General features: G+C 37.5%; 2 protein-coding genes across 3 annotated transcripts; both read right to left on the bottom strand.

Moving 5' to 3' along the window:
- Nucleotides 1–243: 243 nt before the first annotated feature.
- rad9b (RAD9 checkpoint clamp component B) lies at nucleotides 244–8,936 on the bottom strand. 2 transcript variants are annotated; one of them, XM_059336268.1, is made up of 11 exons: nucleotides 8,417–8,936; nucleotides 8,034–8,104; nucleotides 7,279–7,416; nucleotides 6,974–7,049; nucleotides 6,616–6,715; nucleotides 6,385–6,491; nucleotides 6,072–6,178; nucleotides 5,135–5,199; nucleotides 4,707–4,823; nucleotides 1,999–2,215; nucleotides 244–677 (listed from the first exon to the last, which is right to left on the bottom strand). In XM_059336268.1, exons 1-11 carry the CDS (start codon nucleotides 8,448–8,450, stop codon nucleotides 540–542), a joined length of 1,170 nt encoding a protein of 389 aa, XP_059192251.1. In that variant the 5' UTR covers nucleotides 8,451–8,936; the 3' UTR covers nucleotides 244–539. The 2 variants fall into 2 exon arrangements, with proteins under 2 accessions (XP_059192251.1, XP_059192250.1); XM_059336267.1 differs by having other exon boundaries at nucleotides 6,974–7,088; nucleotides 8,417–8,653.
- Nucleotides 8,937–13,886: 4,950 nt separating this feature from the next.
- Nucleotides 13,887–18,015, bottom strand: LOC131974120 (ubiquitin-conjugating enzyme E2 G1-like). The gene is made up of 6 exons (XM_059336271.1): nucleotides 17,857–18,015; nucleotides 14,972–15,074; nucleotides 14,763–14,860; nucleotides 14,381–14,559; nucleotides 14,156–14,263; nucleotides 13,887–14,061 (listed from the first exon to the last, which is right to left on the bottom strand). The coding sequence occupies exons 1-5, from the start codon at nucleotides 17,897–17,899 to the stop codon at nucleotides 14,177–14,179; spliced, it is 510 nt and encodes a 169-aa protein (XP_059192254.1). The 5' UTR covers nucleotides 17,900–18,015; the 3' UTR covers nucleotides 13,887–14,061; nucleotides 14,156–14,176.
- Nucleotides 18,016–18,973: the final 958 nt, after the last annotated feature.

Here is an 18,973-nt window from a genome sequence, read left to right on the forward strand (position 1 = left end):
TCCAGGGTTGTATTTTCCCATCAAGACATTATCACACAGCTCTGCATCCAGTGTGCTTACCTCGCTGAACTCAGGCTGTCATGCAGGACAGAAACAAGTAATGTTCAAGAAAACCTTGTGCGATATGTGTGTGAGTGTGTACTCCCACATTCCTCAGACATCAGGCATACTACCAGTTACCATCAACAAACAGGTGTGGTATCTTCAAGCTGAAGTAATGCTTTCACAGACAAGACCAAGTAGTCTTTTTCCCTCACATGTTATAAGTTTATAGGCACACTGATATTGCCTAAACAAATGTGTATTTTTCAATTTAATTTTCAGTTGAACATTGTGAGGAACATAACACTTTGACAACAGTTTAAACAAACAAAGCACTAAAAACATGCTTGAGAAAATCTTTAAAATACAAAGTATATTAAATACAATACATTAAATACAAATTAAATTAGATCCTATCACTATGACTCCAGTTCAGTGTTGTGGCAGTATCATAAAAAGTCAAGGTGAGAAATGAGTAGTGTGTCGCAGCTCTGTTCTCAGAGGGTCGGGCTTCTTGTATAGTCTTCCTCCACAGTCTCCTCTCCGTCACTGCAACATGCCAGAACAGGCAGTCCGGCAGCACAACCATCACTGTCCTGCTCAGGGGACAAGGCCCTGAACAGGAGTGAGCAGATCTACGGGGATATAGAGACAGCACTATGTTAGTGCAAAGAGCTATTAAAACATATCATTGCTTCAGAAATAAGTTGCCTTTTTATTCTAAAGGTGGTCATTTTCAGGTTCATTCTTCTTTTTTTTACAAGACCATGTTCACATGCTTTCATGTTCAAAAAACATTATTTTTCTCATACTGTCCCTCTGAATATACCTGTATTCACCCTCTGTATGAAACACTCCTGTCGGTGGAGGGTGACTAGGGAAGAGGAGCCAAATCTCATTGGCTTTTTGAATTTCAATGCTGTTTTTTTAATTTTGGCAGCCCACAAAAAAACGTACACATACACACCTTCTTATTCAATGTTTTTTTTATTTTTATTATTATTGTTTTCAATATTTTAGATTAATACTGAAGACATCAAAACTATGAAATAACACATATGCAATTATGTTGTAAAAAATAAGTGTGAAACAAACCAGAATATGTTTTATAATTAGATTCTTGGAGGTAACCGCCTTTTGCTTTGATGACAGATTTGCACACTTCTATTATTCTCTCAGTCAGCTCCATGAGTTGATCAGTTAACAGGTGTGCCTACTTTGTGGACTTTCTTGCCTTTTAACTGTTTGAGACGATCAAGGCCAAAGGTGGCTACTTTGGAGAATCTAAAATATAAAACATATTCTTTGTTTAACACCTTTTTGACTACATAATTCCAAATGTGTTCCTTCATAGTTCTGTTTTTTTTCTTCATATTAATATACAATGTAGTAGATTTAACAAAAATAAAGAAAAAACATTGCATGAAAATAACGTTTGACTGGTAGTGTATGTGCACAAGCACTAAATAAACATTTTTGATAATATGTCCACTTCTCGATTTTTTTGGTAAATTTTTTGCTCAATGCAGTAAAGGAAAATATGAGTGCTGCATCGAGTATTTAGAAAGTGCTCTGACAAGATGATGGTCACTTCTTCAAGGGTTAAAAAATATAGACCAAAACATTCAACACCAAAGAGTGATAAAAACTTTGGGTCTTACTGTGATTCCAACACATACATATGTTTGATTCATCTTGGTCACATAGAACACAGACTGCCCATCTCTCACATCCAGTGTCACCTTGCTTGTCTTCTTTAGTCACACCTCATGGTGAGGCAATATGGCACGCTGGGCCTACTTCCAGTAAAGGTCAAAATAAAACACTTGAAGCACTCTGGTACTTCACAGTGTCACCCATCCTGTCATGGCTGTCTGCACGGCTCAGGGAAGCAGCATAGGGAGCCATATGGAGCTCCCAGTAAAAAATTAAAAGCCAACAGGAAGCTCTTGTTACCGTGGAGGAAGAAGGAGACGTTGTGTCGCTGGCACAGGCCTCATCAGCTACAGCGAGCCCATCAAGGTGATCAATGTGAGGCAGCATCAGAGCAGGTGGGTAGATTATAGGGCTGCCCTGGCTAGATACTATCATCTCCATATCATCAGGGATATCCTCAGCCTTGCTGATGTCTGCATCACATGGACCCTCAGGTAGAACAGCAGGCACTGCACAGCTGGGAACACGAACAACACAGTTATCTCTGTAGCAAGTTTCTTTTTTTTTTTTAATGCGGACCTAATTATCAGTTACTTGACTAGCAAAAATAGTGGTGGCTCTATGTAGTGTAATTGTGGTGTACAGTGCCATGTTCTATAGCAGCAAGCTAACAATTCTGTCTCTGTGCAGACAACACAGTGAATGTCTCAGTGAAATCTGACTCTGAGAATGTGGATTATCACTGAGGCCAGTGAGGATAGCTGTTTGTTATACTGGCATGTGTAATGGAGGGAGTGAAGATGTGTCAATGCAATGATATGGCCAAGTAAGATGCAGAGAAAAGAGAAGTCATTTCACACAAACAGGGCAACTGTTTGGACAATTCTAATAAACACATTTCTGCGGATTATTACATTATTATTTACATATACTGACTAAACTATAGGTTCTGACCGTGTGTACTGTGTTGTCTTCAAATTGAAAAGACTTTACTTTAACAGAATTCAATTGGTGGTTTCTAAGCAACATATTTTATAACCAAGATATTAAAGGGAAAGTCAACCGAAAATCAAAAATACATATTTTTCTTCTTATCTGTAGGAGTGCTGGGCAACAATTCAATATGATAATTTATCATCTTTCAATGGAATCTTATGATGAAATCATATATTGAGATATAATGATGATATTTTGTAAATTGCTAATAACAAACACTAGGGCATGGCGATAACAATATATAGCATTAAAACTATATAAAAGTGTGTATCGAATATATATATATTTTTTTCCTATTGCAATCTTTAAAAACCAGTGACCAAATTGCATTATGATAACTGTTACACTTTACATACTTATCCTTGCACATCGGAGTGAAGCAGGAGCGAACCATAGAGGCACTGTTTTGCTAAAATTAAGTATGGAATATACAGCAGTAGGCTTCACCATGTTCGTATTTCATATAGAAATTATATACTATTATCAAGATATGCAATTTTGTATATCGTGATACATGGCCAGATTGTCAGCCCTTATCTGTAGTGCTGTTTATCTGACTTTATATATCTGCCTTCTTTCTAATATAATGGAGCTAGATGGCACCTTAGCTAGCTAACGTTACAGCTCAGTCGAGGAGGACACCATCAATGTTTAAATCTTGCGCTGTCAAGTGTAGTTCGGAAAAAAGACAATAGTTCCTCCATAAAACTGCTCACAACAAGGTCTGTGGATTAGCTTGAGCAACCAGGTCGTGATTTCTGGAAAGCCATATTGCTGTTGTCAAATTAGTTTTTTGCCGCTTTAAGCACCACAAGCCAATTGCCATCTAGTTCCATTATATTCAAGACAAGGCATACATGAGATCACTGATACTCTACAGGTAACAGGAAAAAAACATATTTGGGGTTTTCGGGGTGAAGTTATATTTCGTCCATGATTCAGACTCTAAAACAGTCAAATAGAATAACAAGGATAATATACCTGACTTTATGGACTTAGAATATATTTATCCATCTTTCCAAAGATACTTATGAACAGGTTGTGCAGCTCAGTATCAGCTGACTGAAAGTGGCCTTCAGCAGAGTAGCAAAACAACTCTGTGCTTGTAGCCACAATGATTGTCATCAACCACAGAGACGCCAACAGACCAGAAGTACAAAGAGGAGCACTGCAGAAAGAAGGAAGCCAGTTGCTTTTTAAAAAGTCTCCAGAAAACCTCTCTCTTCAGTTGTACTTAAAGGACCCCTGAGGCAGCAGGCAATCAAGTTTTGTTACGGGAATGCTATGAATATGATTAATAATTTCTCTCTGCTTACATTCAGAAACAGACTGAATGATTCATGGCAAAAGAGAAAATAAAAGTGAAGGGTGCAGGTTGTAGTTGAACTCCTGAGCAGTGGGGACAGGAGTGCTGAAGAACTGCCTGCTCAGCAGGTCGGGTCAGTGATGTCTCTGCAGACTTCCAGCAGTGCTCACAAGCAAACCAAGCTACAAATGACCCAGATGTTCAACAGAAAGATAGGATCCACTGAGAGCCCAAAGCACAGTACACCAGAGAGAGAGAGTTAGCAGAGCAGGACAGTGACACAGGTAGAACAGCCAAGCAGGCTAGCATAGCGCAGATGAGGATTACAGACTGTCACACTGACAGGCTTCTAACCTAACCCCACACGTCCTGGACTTGACCTATTTATCTCCGTCACAGACACAAGGCTGTCTGCTGTAACACTATGCCCTTTTAGGAAGCTAAAAACAGCCAATGAGGGCAAACTGCCTTGACTGAGTGCCAGGAGAGAGGCTCAGGTAGAGCCCTGTGGGAAGATTCAATTATACTCTCCAATACACCGTCACAGCACATTTGAGAAACTGGGCCTACAAAGACTTCAGTTGTGACAAGGACGCTGCCAGGTCAAAATAACAAGGAAATAAATCTCAATCGTATCATGTGTAGCTGTGCTTATGAGGGCCTAATTACTGCAGACGGGCTTAAAAGTGACAGCAGTGTTTGTTACCTGGGGGAAGCAGCGGCCTCTGTAGGCTGAGAGGGGCCCCTGCTCTCAGAGTCAGCCAGAGTAGCCAGCACCACAGTAGCCTCCAAGACCATGTCCTCCACAGAGAAGCACACAGGCCTGCACACAACATCCATGACTCACTAAATGATATCTAACAGAATTACCTCTTCTTTTTTATCTTTCACTGATCCATCCATTAAAAAAACTCACCATAATTAATCACTTCAAAGGTAAAATTGCATGTTATTAAATCAGTCAGCAGCCAAAGACAAAATAGTTAACTGCATTTTGCAGTCACATGGTGACTACATTATAATTACATACTCATTTTGAAGTGCCTGTGGTACAGCACCCCACAGACTGACGTTGGGCCTGCAACATGAGATACAAACACCACTCAAGGTAATCACTATGGCAAACAGACTTACTTTCCTGCAGCACCAAAGTGGACAGACACAGGAAGGCTATGTGACTCTGCAAAGGACAGTAAACCCTGTAATAAAAACAGAATAACAGAAATTCATTGTCAAAACTGAGATATACTTGTGTGCATCAATGCCATGACTGTGACATTTTATTAGCTGATAATGTTGAGAGTAGTGTCAGGGCAAAATATCAATGCTTGAGTAAATTAAGGCTGACTAAAACTTCTAATCCATCTAAACCCGATTTTCCAAAACCAACAGGAACAAGAAGACTTGGCTGGCTAATGAGGAGCCTCACAGCAGGCGTCCAAGAAACATTCCAAGACATTAAGGACAAGAGTTATGGGTGTTAATGCTGGTCAAGTCCAATTAACCAAACTAACACAAGGACCGTTCATCCAAATTTCCAAATGGCCAACCAAGTCTTTCTGCTTTGTTTTTTTAAGTCAATAAAGTAGAAAGTTATTTACATTGGGGTGTGTTTTAGAGCCTGTAATAAAATAACTTTGGATTACTAAGAACGCTATTCTGAATTGACATTATAGTTCCCTAAGAGCCCATATTGTGCTGTTAATCAAAAAATAAAATGTTTAGAACTGACTTCAGTTGAGCGACCCTGTTTTTTTCATAGCAAACCACTCATGTGGAGCCTTTAATAAACTCACAACTTAAATTACTCTTTCTATGTAGTGGTATATGTGTCACTTGGGTCACACTATTTTTGTTACAAAGATGAGATGGAGCTCCGAGGGGAAAGTTCACATGGAAACGATACAGAGAGCCATGTCACTTGAGTATCCAGATTACAGGACCGGAATATGACCTCTGAGACATGAAATACTTCTGGTGAGCCAGTCACACACACAGACTGCATACATGCACAAAGATACACATAATATTCTCATGTGACAGGATAAAACGACCGAAATAACCCTGTTACCCTGAACTCTTTCAGACAGAAGGTTATGTCCGACTCCACTCCGATCTGAAAGTAGTCAAACTCGTCTGGGTGTAAGGACATCTCAGTGTACATAATCTTCATGTGATCTGTGACAGATGTTCATCCAAGTCAAATAGTATCTGCACAACAGTTTTAATGTTTGTAGAAGAATTACATATGCAACAATTTAATTATCATGTGAGGTTGTCAAACATCAATCTCAAAGCTGGAGAAACAGCGACATAAAACACATATCTGTGACTCATGGTATTGTCACGGGTCTGGGCCAGATCACATTGTAATGTTAGCTCACCATTTCCCCCCTCATAGTAATTACTCAGACTGACTCTCAGAGAAGTCGTGGACAGAGTGATTTCTTCCTGGGACACTGGGAAATGCATCACCATATCACTGAGAAGCCTGCAGAGGAAAGGCAAAACACATGCAAACCCACACAGAATCAAATCCAAGGATCAAGTTCTATTTGTTGTATGTAAAAGAAAGTTGAGGTTCTAACATGATGATAGAATACTGAGATGCTAACCTGGCAGGAGCTTTCACCACATTGGGACAGAGGTGTGAGGCAAACACTGCCTGCAGAGCCTCACTTTCCTGGAAATGTAGGTTGTGGGTCTTTGTGATGCCTATCACAAAAGCAGAGACAAGATATTTGGAGCCAACTGCCACCAAGTGGCGATAATGTGCAATGCAGTGTACATACTGCTGCATACTGCTGATATGAGTCATTTTGAAAATGGTAAAAGAAAACTTGCCAAGTAATGAAACAAAGTCCATTTAAAAAATGAACAGTCTTTTAATGTCAAATAGGATAGGTCTCTATCAATGTTGAATCTTTCCCTTACCTTTAGTTATCTCATGATACAAAATGCAACGTTTCCTACCATGTCTGCAGAAAAACTGGATCATCACTCGGTCATTGGGAGCGCCGATTGATATCTGGCATCGTTCCACATTACGCTCAATTGAAGTTAAACACCGGAAAAGAGGTAGAATAGACTTAAAAACAAAAAGACATGTTTCAGACAAGACTGTCACCATCGTTTTAACAGTTTAATCATTGAGTCTAAAAGGCAGGATTTCCACTACTCTCTCTACTACATCCTGAAAAATTGGGTCCTGTGTCCTGTGCAAAGGGCTGCGATGTCACTTTGAGCTCTCTACAGATGAATAAACATGACTCATGTACCTTCATGACCAGTTTGCATTTGATTGTTGCACTGTCCTGCTCTGATACTAATCCCAGGCTGTAGCGCTGGAAGAACAGCGGCGAGAAGAGGAAGCAGGCGTACGCAGAATGAGTAGAATTCACTGATCTCAGTGCCAGCTTTAAGACAAAGAGAGAGATACAGTGAATATACAGCTCCTTAGTGCCATTTCCTTTAGGGACAAAGGAGGCTCAACACTTGGAGACCAACACAGAGGCCTTGTGTAACATAACAATAAAAAAATTAAACAGAGGAGATGGTGAGCAATAACACTCGAGTCATAATCCCTGGCTCAGGTCAAGAACATATAATAATTCAACTTGACCAATTTTTCAGCTTTGCTGTGAAAGAACTGCAATGGGAGTACAGCTGCCGTCCCCTGTGTGTCAGGACCAATGACTGTATATAAAGGACAGGGGGTCAGACTAAAGACTAACACAAACACCCTCACCCTGGACTCATAAATCTCCTTTTCACTTTTAAACTATCTGATCAATAGCTGCACTATGATTTCACAGTATATTGAATTACTTGCATTATCTCTACCGCATGTATAAACAGTATATCCTGTCAATATTTTGCTATTCTATATTGGTTTTGTATTTTGCTAAATACTGTATTGTTTTAGGCACACTAACTGTGCTTTGCTAAGCTGCTGCAATGGTTTAATCCTCACAAGTATTCTTTCTCTCCATTTCGATACCGTTTCCTTTCCAGTTGTAGTGTTGCTGCTCACCCCTCTAACCATGGGATCCAACCACAGCTCATCTCCAATCCGTGCCAGTGCATGAAGAGCCTTTCCAAATGCTGCAACAAAAACAAAGCACCACCACAGTTCAAACTTACTCAAACTAACAAACATACTATTGTTCACAAGTACCATCACCAAACTAGCCTTTTCTTCCAATATAAAGTAGGTCAACTTTGTCACTAAAATAGTGGCTAAGATAGAAGGAGAAGCTAAATTAAGCTACATTAGCCAATCTAGCAATGCCTTTCATCATATTTTGAAAGCCTCACTAGAGGCTCATTTATAGGCAGGTTGCAGTTTTAAATACTTTTATTTTTAAAATACTTTTTCTTTCCAGCAAATTTTAAATATCACTTGAATTGTACTACCTTTTACGCTATTTCCTTCAAGAATACAGTTCATATTTGCTGGTGAGATGTAGTTCAACAAGTCCCGAGCCAGTTTATACAGTCTATGGTTTATATACAGTGTTGTTGTCGTCAGGAGGCGGAGCTCGTCAACACACGGATAACTAGCGCGCCAAGCCGAGGATAATGCTAATTAATTAGCTAAAATAATAATGAGGACCAATCTTCTTCCTGGAGTAAAATTTGGATGCCATTGGTGTGCACATTGTTAGCCTACATTCAATGTACACATATTCATTAGTTTATTTTCCAGATAAATTATCAGTTCTGATAAAATTATTCATAGTTGGGAGAACTATAGTAGAGCTAGTATTACTACTAGCATCAGATTTTTATTCAAGGTCAGAGGTTCAGAACCATTGCCGATAAGGAAAATTCAATTTAAAACCCTTATTCACTTTAAAAGACTAGATGTTCTTTGTGATGGGTGGATTATAGACCTCAATCCGGACCTTGAGATGTCTTGATAAAGGCTATAAAATTCTGACATAGGCCAATCTGCATTATGATCACTTTATTAACAGTTTGCCAAAACAGACAGTTTCATAGTCACAATAAAAACAATATGATGAACATTAAAACAAATCATAATAATAATAAAGTCATAATAATAATAATTGTTGTTTATATTGTTGCATATATTTAAACTTTCAACCATCCCCACTAAATCATTGAAAAATACTTTCTCAAATGAAAAAAAAGGCTGACTGCTAGAACTCAGGAACAACTGGATATCCAATACAATATTTATCATTGTGTTTTGGGTGATAAATAGAAATACAGGTATACTATGAGAAGTACGATAACTCATCTAACAGAACATGTTAATATAATGTGCACTGTAGCTCTAAAAGCAGTGGTGCTTGTAATATGTCTAGATCTGCATAACACTGACTGCACACAGCTATTGGTTTAAAGACATTCAAAGTCATATTTGAAAATGTGCAGTAACACAACAGCTGGTGTTGATGCACGGATTAACAAAAGGACTCACTCTAAGGTAATTAATGTCTTTAAAATAGTAATACCACTTGCCATCAAATCTGTCATCTATTGACTATTTTTGGAAGTATGACATCAGAATTAGCTGTGCTGCTTTTCCTCTGCCCTTGAGGCTTTGCCCTTGTCACATCCTTCTCTGCATCCTTTGTGAACGTCCTATTTTCTTTGTGCTGATGAATCCCATACCTCCTTCTGCAGGTGGGATTCTGACCTAGGAAATATAAAAGATGGCATGAGATGGATGATAGTGGGCTAAGGTTATATTTGACAGTCATTTAGATACACACCTGATTGAACACATGTGTGCAGCACATTGAGATAGTGCTGCTTCATCTGCTGCCTCATGTGCTCTGTACTGTAAACGTTCGCTATACTGCAAAGGTAGCGTCTCTGTCCAGCTGTCAGGGCTGGATGCTGAAACAGAAACAACACCTGATGTGATTATATATGGCAGAATGACAGTAACCTTGTTACATATTATGTAGCAATAATATTACAGTTATCTCATTACCATCGTAAAGCCCATGACAGGAAAAATACCATAAGGAAACTACAATGCATGGCTACCTGTAAGAAGGATGCAGACATCATATATTTGGGAATATGTATTGTCTTCATGTGCTGGTTGCCGGCAGAAGCATTTACGCGTGGTCCTCTGTACATCTCCCTCACGTGCTGACTAGGTAGACATTCAAAGTCTACCAAAGGCAACATGCAGATGAACAACACCCTGTTACACATCTGTGGTGTAATTTAAGCAGCACATTATAAGCACAACACTCTATTATTCATGCGTTTAATGTATACGTAAAAATTCATTTTTTTAAAATACATTTCTCCCTCGTGCACGAGAGCTATATTTTTCTGTGATGTGATTTACAACATAAACATGACTGTTGAGCAGATGTGTGTAGTGAACTTGAGTCACTTGAATCAGACTCGACAAATGTGATGGCTTTAGACTCAACTTGACATAATAAAAATAAAAAAAATATTTAAAAAAAAGAGTGAACGGGCTAGTGGCCAGATTTAATACTTAGGATTTAAAATCAGCTGCTGATTGTGTATATACATATATATTTTGTTTTTACATTACTGATCTTTTTTTTTTTATCTATGGTGTACAAATTTTGTATTGTATTCTTTTGAATACCTTGGGTGTATTATTTGCATTTTTTTTATATGAATTGTTTTTTTTGCTTATTTGCTATTTAATCATTTCTTGATGCTTATATTTAATGCTTTTAGAGGGGTTTTTTAATTTATTTTTGTAATTATTTATTTTTTCTTCATTTGTCAAGGAAGTTGCTTTATTGGGAGATAGTGTTTTTTTTAACGTTTCTAAATGGGTTTTATTGTCTTGAAAATGAGCAAAATGAGCAAAATGTCCATAAATATACTTAAAATAAATACGTACACAAACAAAAAAACAAAAAACTTGCAACCCAACTTGGACTTTAATACAAATGACTTGTGACCTGAACTGGAATGAGTATTTTGACTTATAATTAACACCTTCCCCAAAGACTAAGATGAAAAATTATTATTGTATATATGTTATTTAAAAGTGTGCCACAAATACATTGATTTTCCTTTATTTTCCTGAATCAACTAACATTAACGTATTAATTTCAACACTTTATTTCCAAGATCCACTTTGTTTAAACCAATAGGGCAACATCCAATCAAGTTGGAGGAGGGAACCATGAAGAACAAAGATATTTACATTTTAAAAAGCATTTGTGATTTTTGTAAATTTAACAACTATGACCCTGCTGTTAAAAGGGCAATTTATTTGGTGAAGAGAACATGTATGACATGCAAAACAATGACTTGGCCCTCTCTGCTATTAAGCAACATAGTACATGTACTTGAATACTTTAAAATTTGGGGGTAACTTACTTAAATTGTGCTTTTGGAGTTTACACTATATATTTAAACTCCACTCGATTTTAGAGGCATATACTTGAGTTGTTACTAGTAACTTTTCAGAATATTTCACATCCATAACTACAAGGCTTCTAAAAACAGAATTTTCCTACAATACTTTTGCACTATTATTAAAGAATACAGAACTCTTACTTGTACTGTCGTCTTTTACACAAGCAAAAGATCTGCATGTTTCTCAACACTTTCACCAGTTGAAATGACAAAAGCAGGTCTTCACTCTGAAACTAAGTGGTTGAGTTTAATTATATTTAAGATATAACTTGCATTCATGATCCTTTCGCAAGCTTTTTAGCATTTAAATAATTATTTAACTCACCACCTGTGCATCTCTGGTTAGATTCCGCAGTTCTAGAAGAGAAAAAAAAATCAAGAATCTTACAATTTGAGAAAAATAAGCAGGAAATGAATGCATAACCTCCATTCATTTATTACAAATATAAAGTCACATTGTGATCTTACCCAATTAAGATGTGACCACTGCCATTTTCTTTTTTCAGCTGCTCAACAAATGTAACCCGCTTTCTCATCATTATTTACAATCCCAGTATTTCCTGTCGATGTGTCAGAGAGGTTGCTGGCGCTTTTATCGGCTCTGTATGTGTTGCAGCCAGCAGAGTCCCAGTGTGAAATGAAGCCAGCCCTGAAATCTGACACTATTTCCAGGGTTCCAATTACAGAGCAGAGGTCTAATCTACTTGAACCCAGAGCGTGTTCTCATCTAAAATGTAAAGTGCAAACAAAATTACAGCCACTCTGTTTACACACTTTATTGAGCATCATGTCCAATATACATTGCATTGACACAAAATGAAAAAACAAAACAAAAATCAAATAATGGTGTTAGGGTGGATTACCTGGACACACCATTTTCAGAGCGTATTGCTTAATGACATTTCAAACGCACCGAATCTGTGCAAATACAGTGAACACCGGTCAGAGGAGGTCATGGTAGGTTAGAAAATTCTGACTTAAAAAGGTAATGTCAACAGCAGTTATGTGATCATAAAGTCTACAGAAATCTACTAACTGTACACATCACATTCACCCAGAACGTACTAACAATGGTATCATAGTTTAACATACCCAACTCCTTCAAACCTGATTGCATGCGCCAAAAGATGGTTAGCTTTTTTTCAATGTCACTTACAGATCATTGATGTATAACATAACTCAGAATATATGTCATCATGGCTTAATGGTCAGCAACACCATCAATGAAAATGAACAAAAAGCGAATGGTTTCCAGACTCCACCCAAACACGGCTGTGTATCCTTTCAAAATAAAACCTAGATACAGGATTGTGTTCATTTCCCATCAGAACACGTATTTATACTTTACTAAGCGGTGAGTCAACTCTCTATCAAGAATTACAACCCAAATTCAGTGATTAAGTAAAGGTGATTTGCACCAATCAGAACTCATGATTTTGACAGAATTAAAGAGCATGACTCAATCTACCCTCAGAGTTAAACCCTCGAGTGAATGTGACTTATACATCCTTTACCCATACACTGATTGAAGCCAAATGTGCCAGAAGTAAAACTAGCCTAACTCTACTATGGAGCCCCTAAAACCCCCCCATGTTAATAGATTAAGAACTAAAAAAAACAATTCTTGTCAAATTTATTAATCTTTTACATTGAGGTAAGCTCAGATGCCAGTTAACCTGTGGACTAATCACGGTTTAGGCTATTTCACCAACTGTATTTGGTTGTCCATGATTTACAATAATGTTGTGAAAAGACATTAGACGAAGTGATCATTAATAGACATCTTCATTGACCATGAGTGCTGCATGTTAAAGGACAGCCCAGGAATATTAGAGGTTTACGGTACTGATTGCTGATAGAGATGCTAATAAATTTGATCCTGAGAAGTTGACACAAACCTTCCGTTACCATTAGCTATGCTTGTGCGAGTCAATATATTATAAAACAATAACTCTCAAATCACTGAGTAAGCCATTCCATTTACATCTACAGCTAGCAACAATACATAACAGAGCTGTTTGAGGGGATCATGCAGGTTTGAGAGTCATGGTTTTTATGTCTTGGACATATACTCGCAGAAGAAGAAAATGCTAACAGGAGGCCGTTTCTCAGAAAAGAAAGACTGTAAGAAGAAACCCTCTAAAAGTTCTCAACCTGTCCTTCTGAACAACAAGCAGACTGTGAGGGAGTGAAGCCAACAAAAGGCAACAGTGATTCAATGACAGTGTTGAAAATAATCACATCTATTGACAAAGATATGTTGGGCCGACATTAATCTGGTGGTATGTATTCAGTAGGGAGGACAGAGTGATGACCTAATGGTAACGGGTTTTTTGTTTTGTTTTACACAATCTTGACCACTAAATTGCATAAGAAACCTGGTATAAAGTAGAAACTGTTCAGCAGCAGATAAAAAAGCAAGTTAATTTACAGTAGTGACATATCTTACATCATTAATTTTTCAAAATAAATAAAATTAAATATACAATTCCAGGTAGGAAACAGGTTAATTTCGCTGGTAGGGTTCTCAAATTGGCTCATCTTGCGGAAAATAACAACCGTTCACAGAAACGTGGTTGAAGCCAACCAATTCCTTTGACTGGCAAAACAAGGGGTGCAAAAGCCTTTTGCTGAAATTTTCCCTCTGAAGGCATTTCCTTTAACTGAAAAAACAAACAAACATTGTAATTACTACCACTTCCAGAACAAGGTTTGTCATATGATTTTTACGTAGATGGGACAATTTAATTCATTTACCCTGGAATTTACAAGTGATTCCTAATCAAAAGCCATCTCTTGACTTTTTCTTACACAGCGAGCCACCTTCCTCTTGAATTCACCATTAGGGTCCTCCCTCCACTCTTTCTGCGGGAGCAACAATATTTTTTTTTAAATGACACATCCTCAGTTTACTTGAAATACCAGGATAACAATCAAAAAAGATTTTCTAGTGTCAGGGGACGGGATAGTAGTGAAACTCACCGCTGCATCCACATTAGCTGGTGAGTCGCTGTTGGGGTCTGCCAGCATGGAGATAACACTAATCATGATTGTCTCTACTGTGTGGATGGGAAGCCAGCGCTCCTCAGGCTTTTCATAACCAAACTTATCTTCTCCTGGTTCATGCAGAATTGAGATGCAAACATCCCCGTTTTTTGCAACTGTGGAAAATTGGAACAAGAATTTCATAGCAGTCAATACAATGTGATGACAGCATTTATAATAATAAACTCAAAACCTGGATTACTTTTCAGCTTAATTACCAAAATCTTTAAAATCATCCAATAAAGCAGCAAAAATCAATTTTAAAGGCAAACCCGAGTGATGGAAATGAAGATGTGAAGTGTCTGCTGTATGCCTTTACCATTTGGGTGCCAGATTTCAGTGATGAACTTCATCTTTGGAGGCCGTAGTGGATAATCATAGGGAAAGGTTAGGTATGCTTTGAAAAACCCTCCTTCACTGTAATACAAAGAAAACAGCCAGGACACATTTGTGAGACATTATGAATTTGAAAAGTAATCTATATAAACTCAACCAAAGACATGATTGTCCAAATATTTTCTCACTTACAAAAGGGTATCTTGTGGACCAATGATCACAACTTCCCATTTATAAATGTCATCATCATCTATCAGACCAGCTGAAAAGCCCTCCACTGGGTTCTTGTTGAGCTCTGAAAAAAGAGGCATACAGTATTTTATTTAATACAATAAAGTGGAAATAAATCACAACATCAATTTCACAACATTGGCAGGGCAATAACCAGGTATGGATTACTGGGTACATTTTGGAGAACTTAACATTTTAAGTTGCTTGTTGTTATGATGAGTATGTTTACATGCACACCAATATTCACTATTGTTACGAATATATAAATATCTTAAATTTGATACTGTAAAGACCATTTTGCATTTGGATATTCCAAATTAGGCTTTATTTTCAATCGAACATTTTTTCAATTTAGACATGTGGAATATGCTGGTATTCTTTGGACATATATATACATTTTACAATTTGGAATACTTAATTTTTAATTTGTAGTTTGCCTGTTTACTGTCAGCTCTGTGCATTGCACACAAACCAACTAGCCAACAATTTCCAAAAGGCTGGGGTAGAGATGCATGCCCCAAAAGAAAAGCACACATTTATGGTCAAAAGAAGAAGGATATCTACCTAGAACATTATGAAAGACATGGATATCAACAGTTTATTTTTGGATATGTGCAAATATCACAACACAGACCTTTTCACAAAGGTGGTTGAAGGACAATATAAAAGGCAAAAAACATAGTACAAACAATATTTCATTGCAGCCTGTTTATAGAGAGTGTTAAAACTATTCACCAGTAATTGACGACTTGTAATTTAAGAACAATGCTTTGGAACCAAACCTTAATGTAGCAATTACCTGTGATTTCACTCATATGTCAATAAAAACAACCACGGTAAGGTTACCTTTTTAACCACAGAACTGGGATTTGAATTGATTTTAAAATAGACCTTAACAATAATAACACCAAGGGGGGAACAACTAGCTGCTGCAAGAAATGGTGCACAGTAAACACTTTTAGGAGATAACGACAGTGCGGCACAGCCATAATGAATCTGCATTGAAAACCAGTGCCACTGATGAACCAGGTATGATGAAGGTACACATACAGCTAAGGTGAGGTAAGGCATGTTTTTTTCTGTTTGTGTACTGCGGTTGATACATATTCAACTGCGTAATAACTGAATGAAAAGTAGGTTAACAGCTTCTGATCAAAATTAAAAAGTAGCAAGTGCTCTATAGGCCCCTTTATTTACCACAGTTGCTTTCAAAAAGTGAAGCATGCATTTTGCCTTCCACCAGGCAAGCTTTAAATGCTCTTTCATGTCAGCTATTATTGGCCATGTTTCAAGCTATCCAGAGTTAAAATAATATATTATGGAGTCAACAGCAGAAACTGCTGATCAGTCATGTGGGTTAAATTTTCTTCACAGAAGATGCGCTACTTGGAATGTAAATACGGCTATTTACTAATTCGCTTAAAGCAAAGCTCTAATATAACTTTTGTTTAATCCGTAGAGGAGATATTGCATTCTTGGTGTTTCGCATCATATCAATATATGTATTAAGTAATAGAAACATTACAGTTTGGCTAATGTTCCCTGAGTCAAATCGTGGTTTCCAAAAATAATTATCACTGTTGAAGTGAAACATCAACTTGAAGAACTGAACTGAGTCAACTACTCTAAAGCCAGTGATTCACAACCCCACACATGGAGAAAACAAAATAAATCAGTCATAGATAGAGTTTGCCTGTCTCTGTTGTTTTTTTTAAATCAGTGGATGCAGTGGTGGATGCTATTATTTAGATCCAGGGGGAAAACAGAATCCCTTCAACAATCAGTACATCCTGACTGTACACTACATTATCTCTGTAGGTCTAACTTCAACAAAGTAGGTCACTTTGGCATCAGTGAAATTATATCAATTTCGTGATGAGGAGTATAATACCGTGATGTAAGTCAGATATCTTTTAATAATCTTGAACGCTGCACTACATTTTTTATTGGAATTTTACACTTGAGTAAACTTGATATCGACTTCCTCTTCCTAATGATGTTATACTAAAATTACAAATAATATGTATTATTTTGATCAGTTCAGTAGAGTAGAAATTGTATTTTTGTTTATAAATATAGCGATAAAAAGAGTTTATCTAGCGGGGATTGGTTGGACCCTGACGCTGAACTGGACTGACTGTACATCAGGACTATTGGTGTCTGCTCAAGTCCATGTGTGTGGCATTAAGAAGAAAAAACACACCACTGCCACTAACATCAATAATATCTATGGCGATTCTCGAAATGGACCAACAGTAGAAGTCCTCATTGAGGGCTTGAACACTGAGATGCGTCTCCTCACTGAAAGCCGCTCAGTAACCAGCGGCAGTCTGAGCCACATTTCACATCAGAAACCTTACATATTATTTGATAGAGCTACGTAGCCAGCTTGTAATTTTTATCAAGTTGCTACTGCTATATTAGCACATTTGTCTATAAAAGGTCTACAAAATATACAGCTATCATTAGCAAAGCTAAAGTCATGAGAGCAGATGAGTCCCTGGGTTGATTATTCCTTTGTTCCGTCAGCTAACTAATGTCGAACCTGCTAGCCCGCTAGCAAGGCTGGCGGAGCGATTAAGTATTGGTTCAGATGTGTTATTTGAAACACGTATACTTATAAATGTATATCTTTATTCCCATCAGATATCGGCTAATGAAGGCAGCTCTAGCTACACACTGAACTGCAGTGATAGAGGAGCCCATTATGTTGCTTGGTTAGCTTTCTGAGCGTACTCCTATGGCGTAAACATAGCTTTGCGTAGCTAAAAAAAAGCTAACGTTAGCGGCTAGATAGGTAGCCTTTATATCGACTAGATTCGCTTAAAGTATTTTATTCACATTACCTGCCAGTTGTTTTCGAAGAAGTAATGCTGATTGTTCGGTCATGGTACGCGGACGTAAATGAAAATGACTTTGTGTCGACAAATATTTTCCAAAAAATAGAGCTAAAGCTGAAGTCGAGGTGAGATGTTGCGCTGCCTGCTGCTGGTTTCCCTCTGTGTTTTGACACAAGGTTCAGCTGCTGGCGTTAGGTGTGCGCATGCGCGTCTGCAGTTGACAAACGTGTGTGTGTGTGTGTGTGTGTGTGTGGTGGGGGTTCAAAACAACGTTTGTCGACAAATCAACAGGCACAAACTTGAAAACAGTCTTTACAACCTTACTCACCAGGCAATCCTGACTAAAATGTGAAAGGCTACATTTCAGCACTGTTAGAGGTCAGAGGTCAGTTCCCAGAGACTGTTGTGAACAAAATATTGTTAAGTCTCAGCAAAAGGATCATCTGACATTTATTCTGTGTTGTCTTGTGAGAGTCCCAGGCCATATGATGACACTGAGTGGCCCATGTTTATGTCATGGTCTTCTATAAAGGTTATTGTGATTTGGTTTGTAAATAAAAATCTGGCCTTATTGAATTTTTTAATTTTGGGTTGAAGTAAGAAGAACAAAACTTTCAAAATTTTCTTGTTTGAGTTTGTAAAAAAAATATACTATTTCATTGATATTATCTCTCTAATTGGTGTTTTGACAGAATTACTGATGCTATTAATAGACAAAGTTTTGTATTATATGAAACGACTGTTGTTTATTAAGGGTTTAGATCAACAGTTATTCCCCAAAATCAAAGTGAAATTAAGTAGCTTCGCATTAAATTGCTAAAAAAAACAATATTGCTGCAGCAAATACCAACGATGCGTTGAAAGCTATCAGATATATGGAGACTTAATCTCTTGAAGAGGCAAGGAAAAGGTTTCCTTATCTGAAAAACGTTCATTTTCACGAAATAAATTTTCGACTATTGTTTCTAAAAAATATAATAAAATAAACAAAAACTGGAATTGTTCGCCAAATACATGGATTTTATGAAGATAAACATATTTACTAAAATAGTTGTTGAAAAAAACAGCTTGTGAAGAGCACCTAAACGCAGCATTATGCGGAAGGAAGGTTGTGCGGCGCCAT

Source organism: Centropristis striata, chromosome 7 (assembly GCF_030273125.1).
Source record: "Centropristis striata isolate RG_2023a ecotype Rhode Island chromosome 7, C.striata_1.0, whole genome shotgun sequence".
Classification (NCBI taxonomy): domain Eukaryota; kingdom Metazoa; phylum Chordata; class Actinopteri; order Perciformes; family Serranidae; genus Centropristis; species Centropristis striata.

Coding starts and splice junctions, on each gene's coding strand:
- rad9b (XM_059336267.1), bottom strand. CDS start 8,450: ATGAACTGTATTCTTGAAGGAAATAGCGTAAAAG. Junction 8,105..8,416: donor TGAAGGAAATAGCGTAAAAG/GTAGTACAATTC, acceptor TTTTTGTTGCAG/CATTTGGAAAGGCTCTTCAT. Junction 6,179..6,384: donor TTACTATGAGGGGGGAAATG/GTGAGCTAACAT, acceptor CATCTGTCACAG/ATCACATGAAGATTATGTAC.
- LOC131974120 (XM_059336271.1), bottom strand. CDS start 17,899: ATGACCGAACAATCAGCATTACTTCTTCGAAAACAACTGGCAG. Junction 15,075..17,856: donor TCTTCGAAAACAACTGGCAG/GTAATGTGAATA, acceptor CTCTTTTTTCAG/AGCTCAACAAGAACCCAGTG. Junction 14,560..14,762: donor TGAAATCTGGCACCCAAATG/GTAAAGGCATAC, acceptor AATTTTCCACAG/TTGCAAAAAACGGGGATGTT.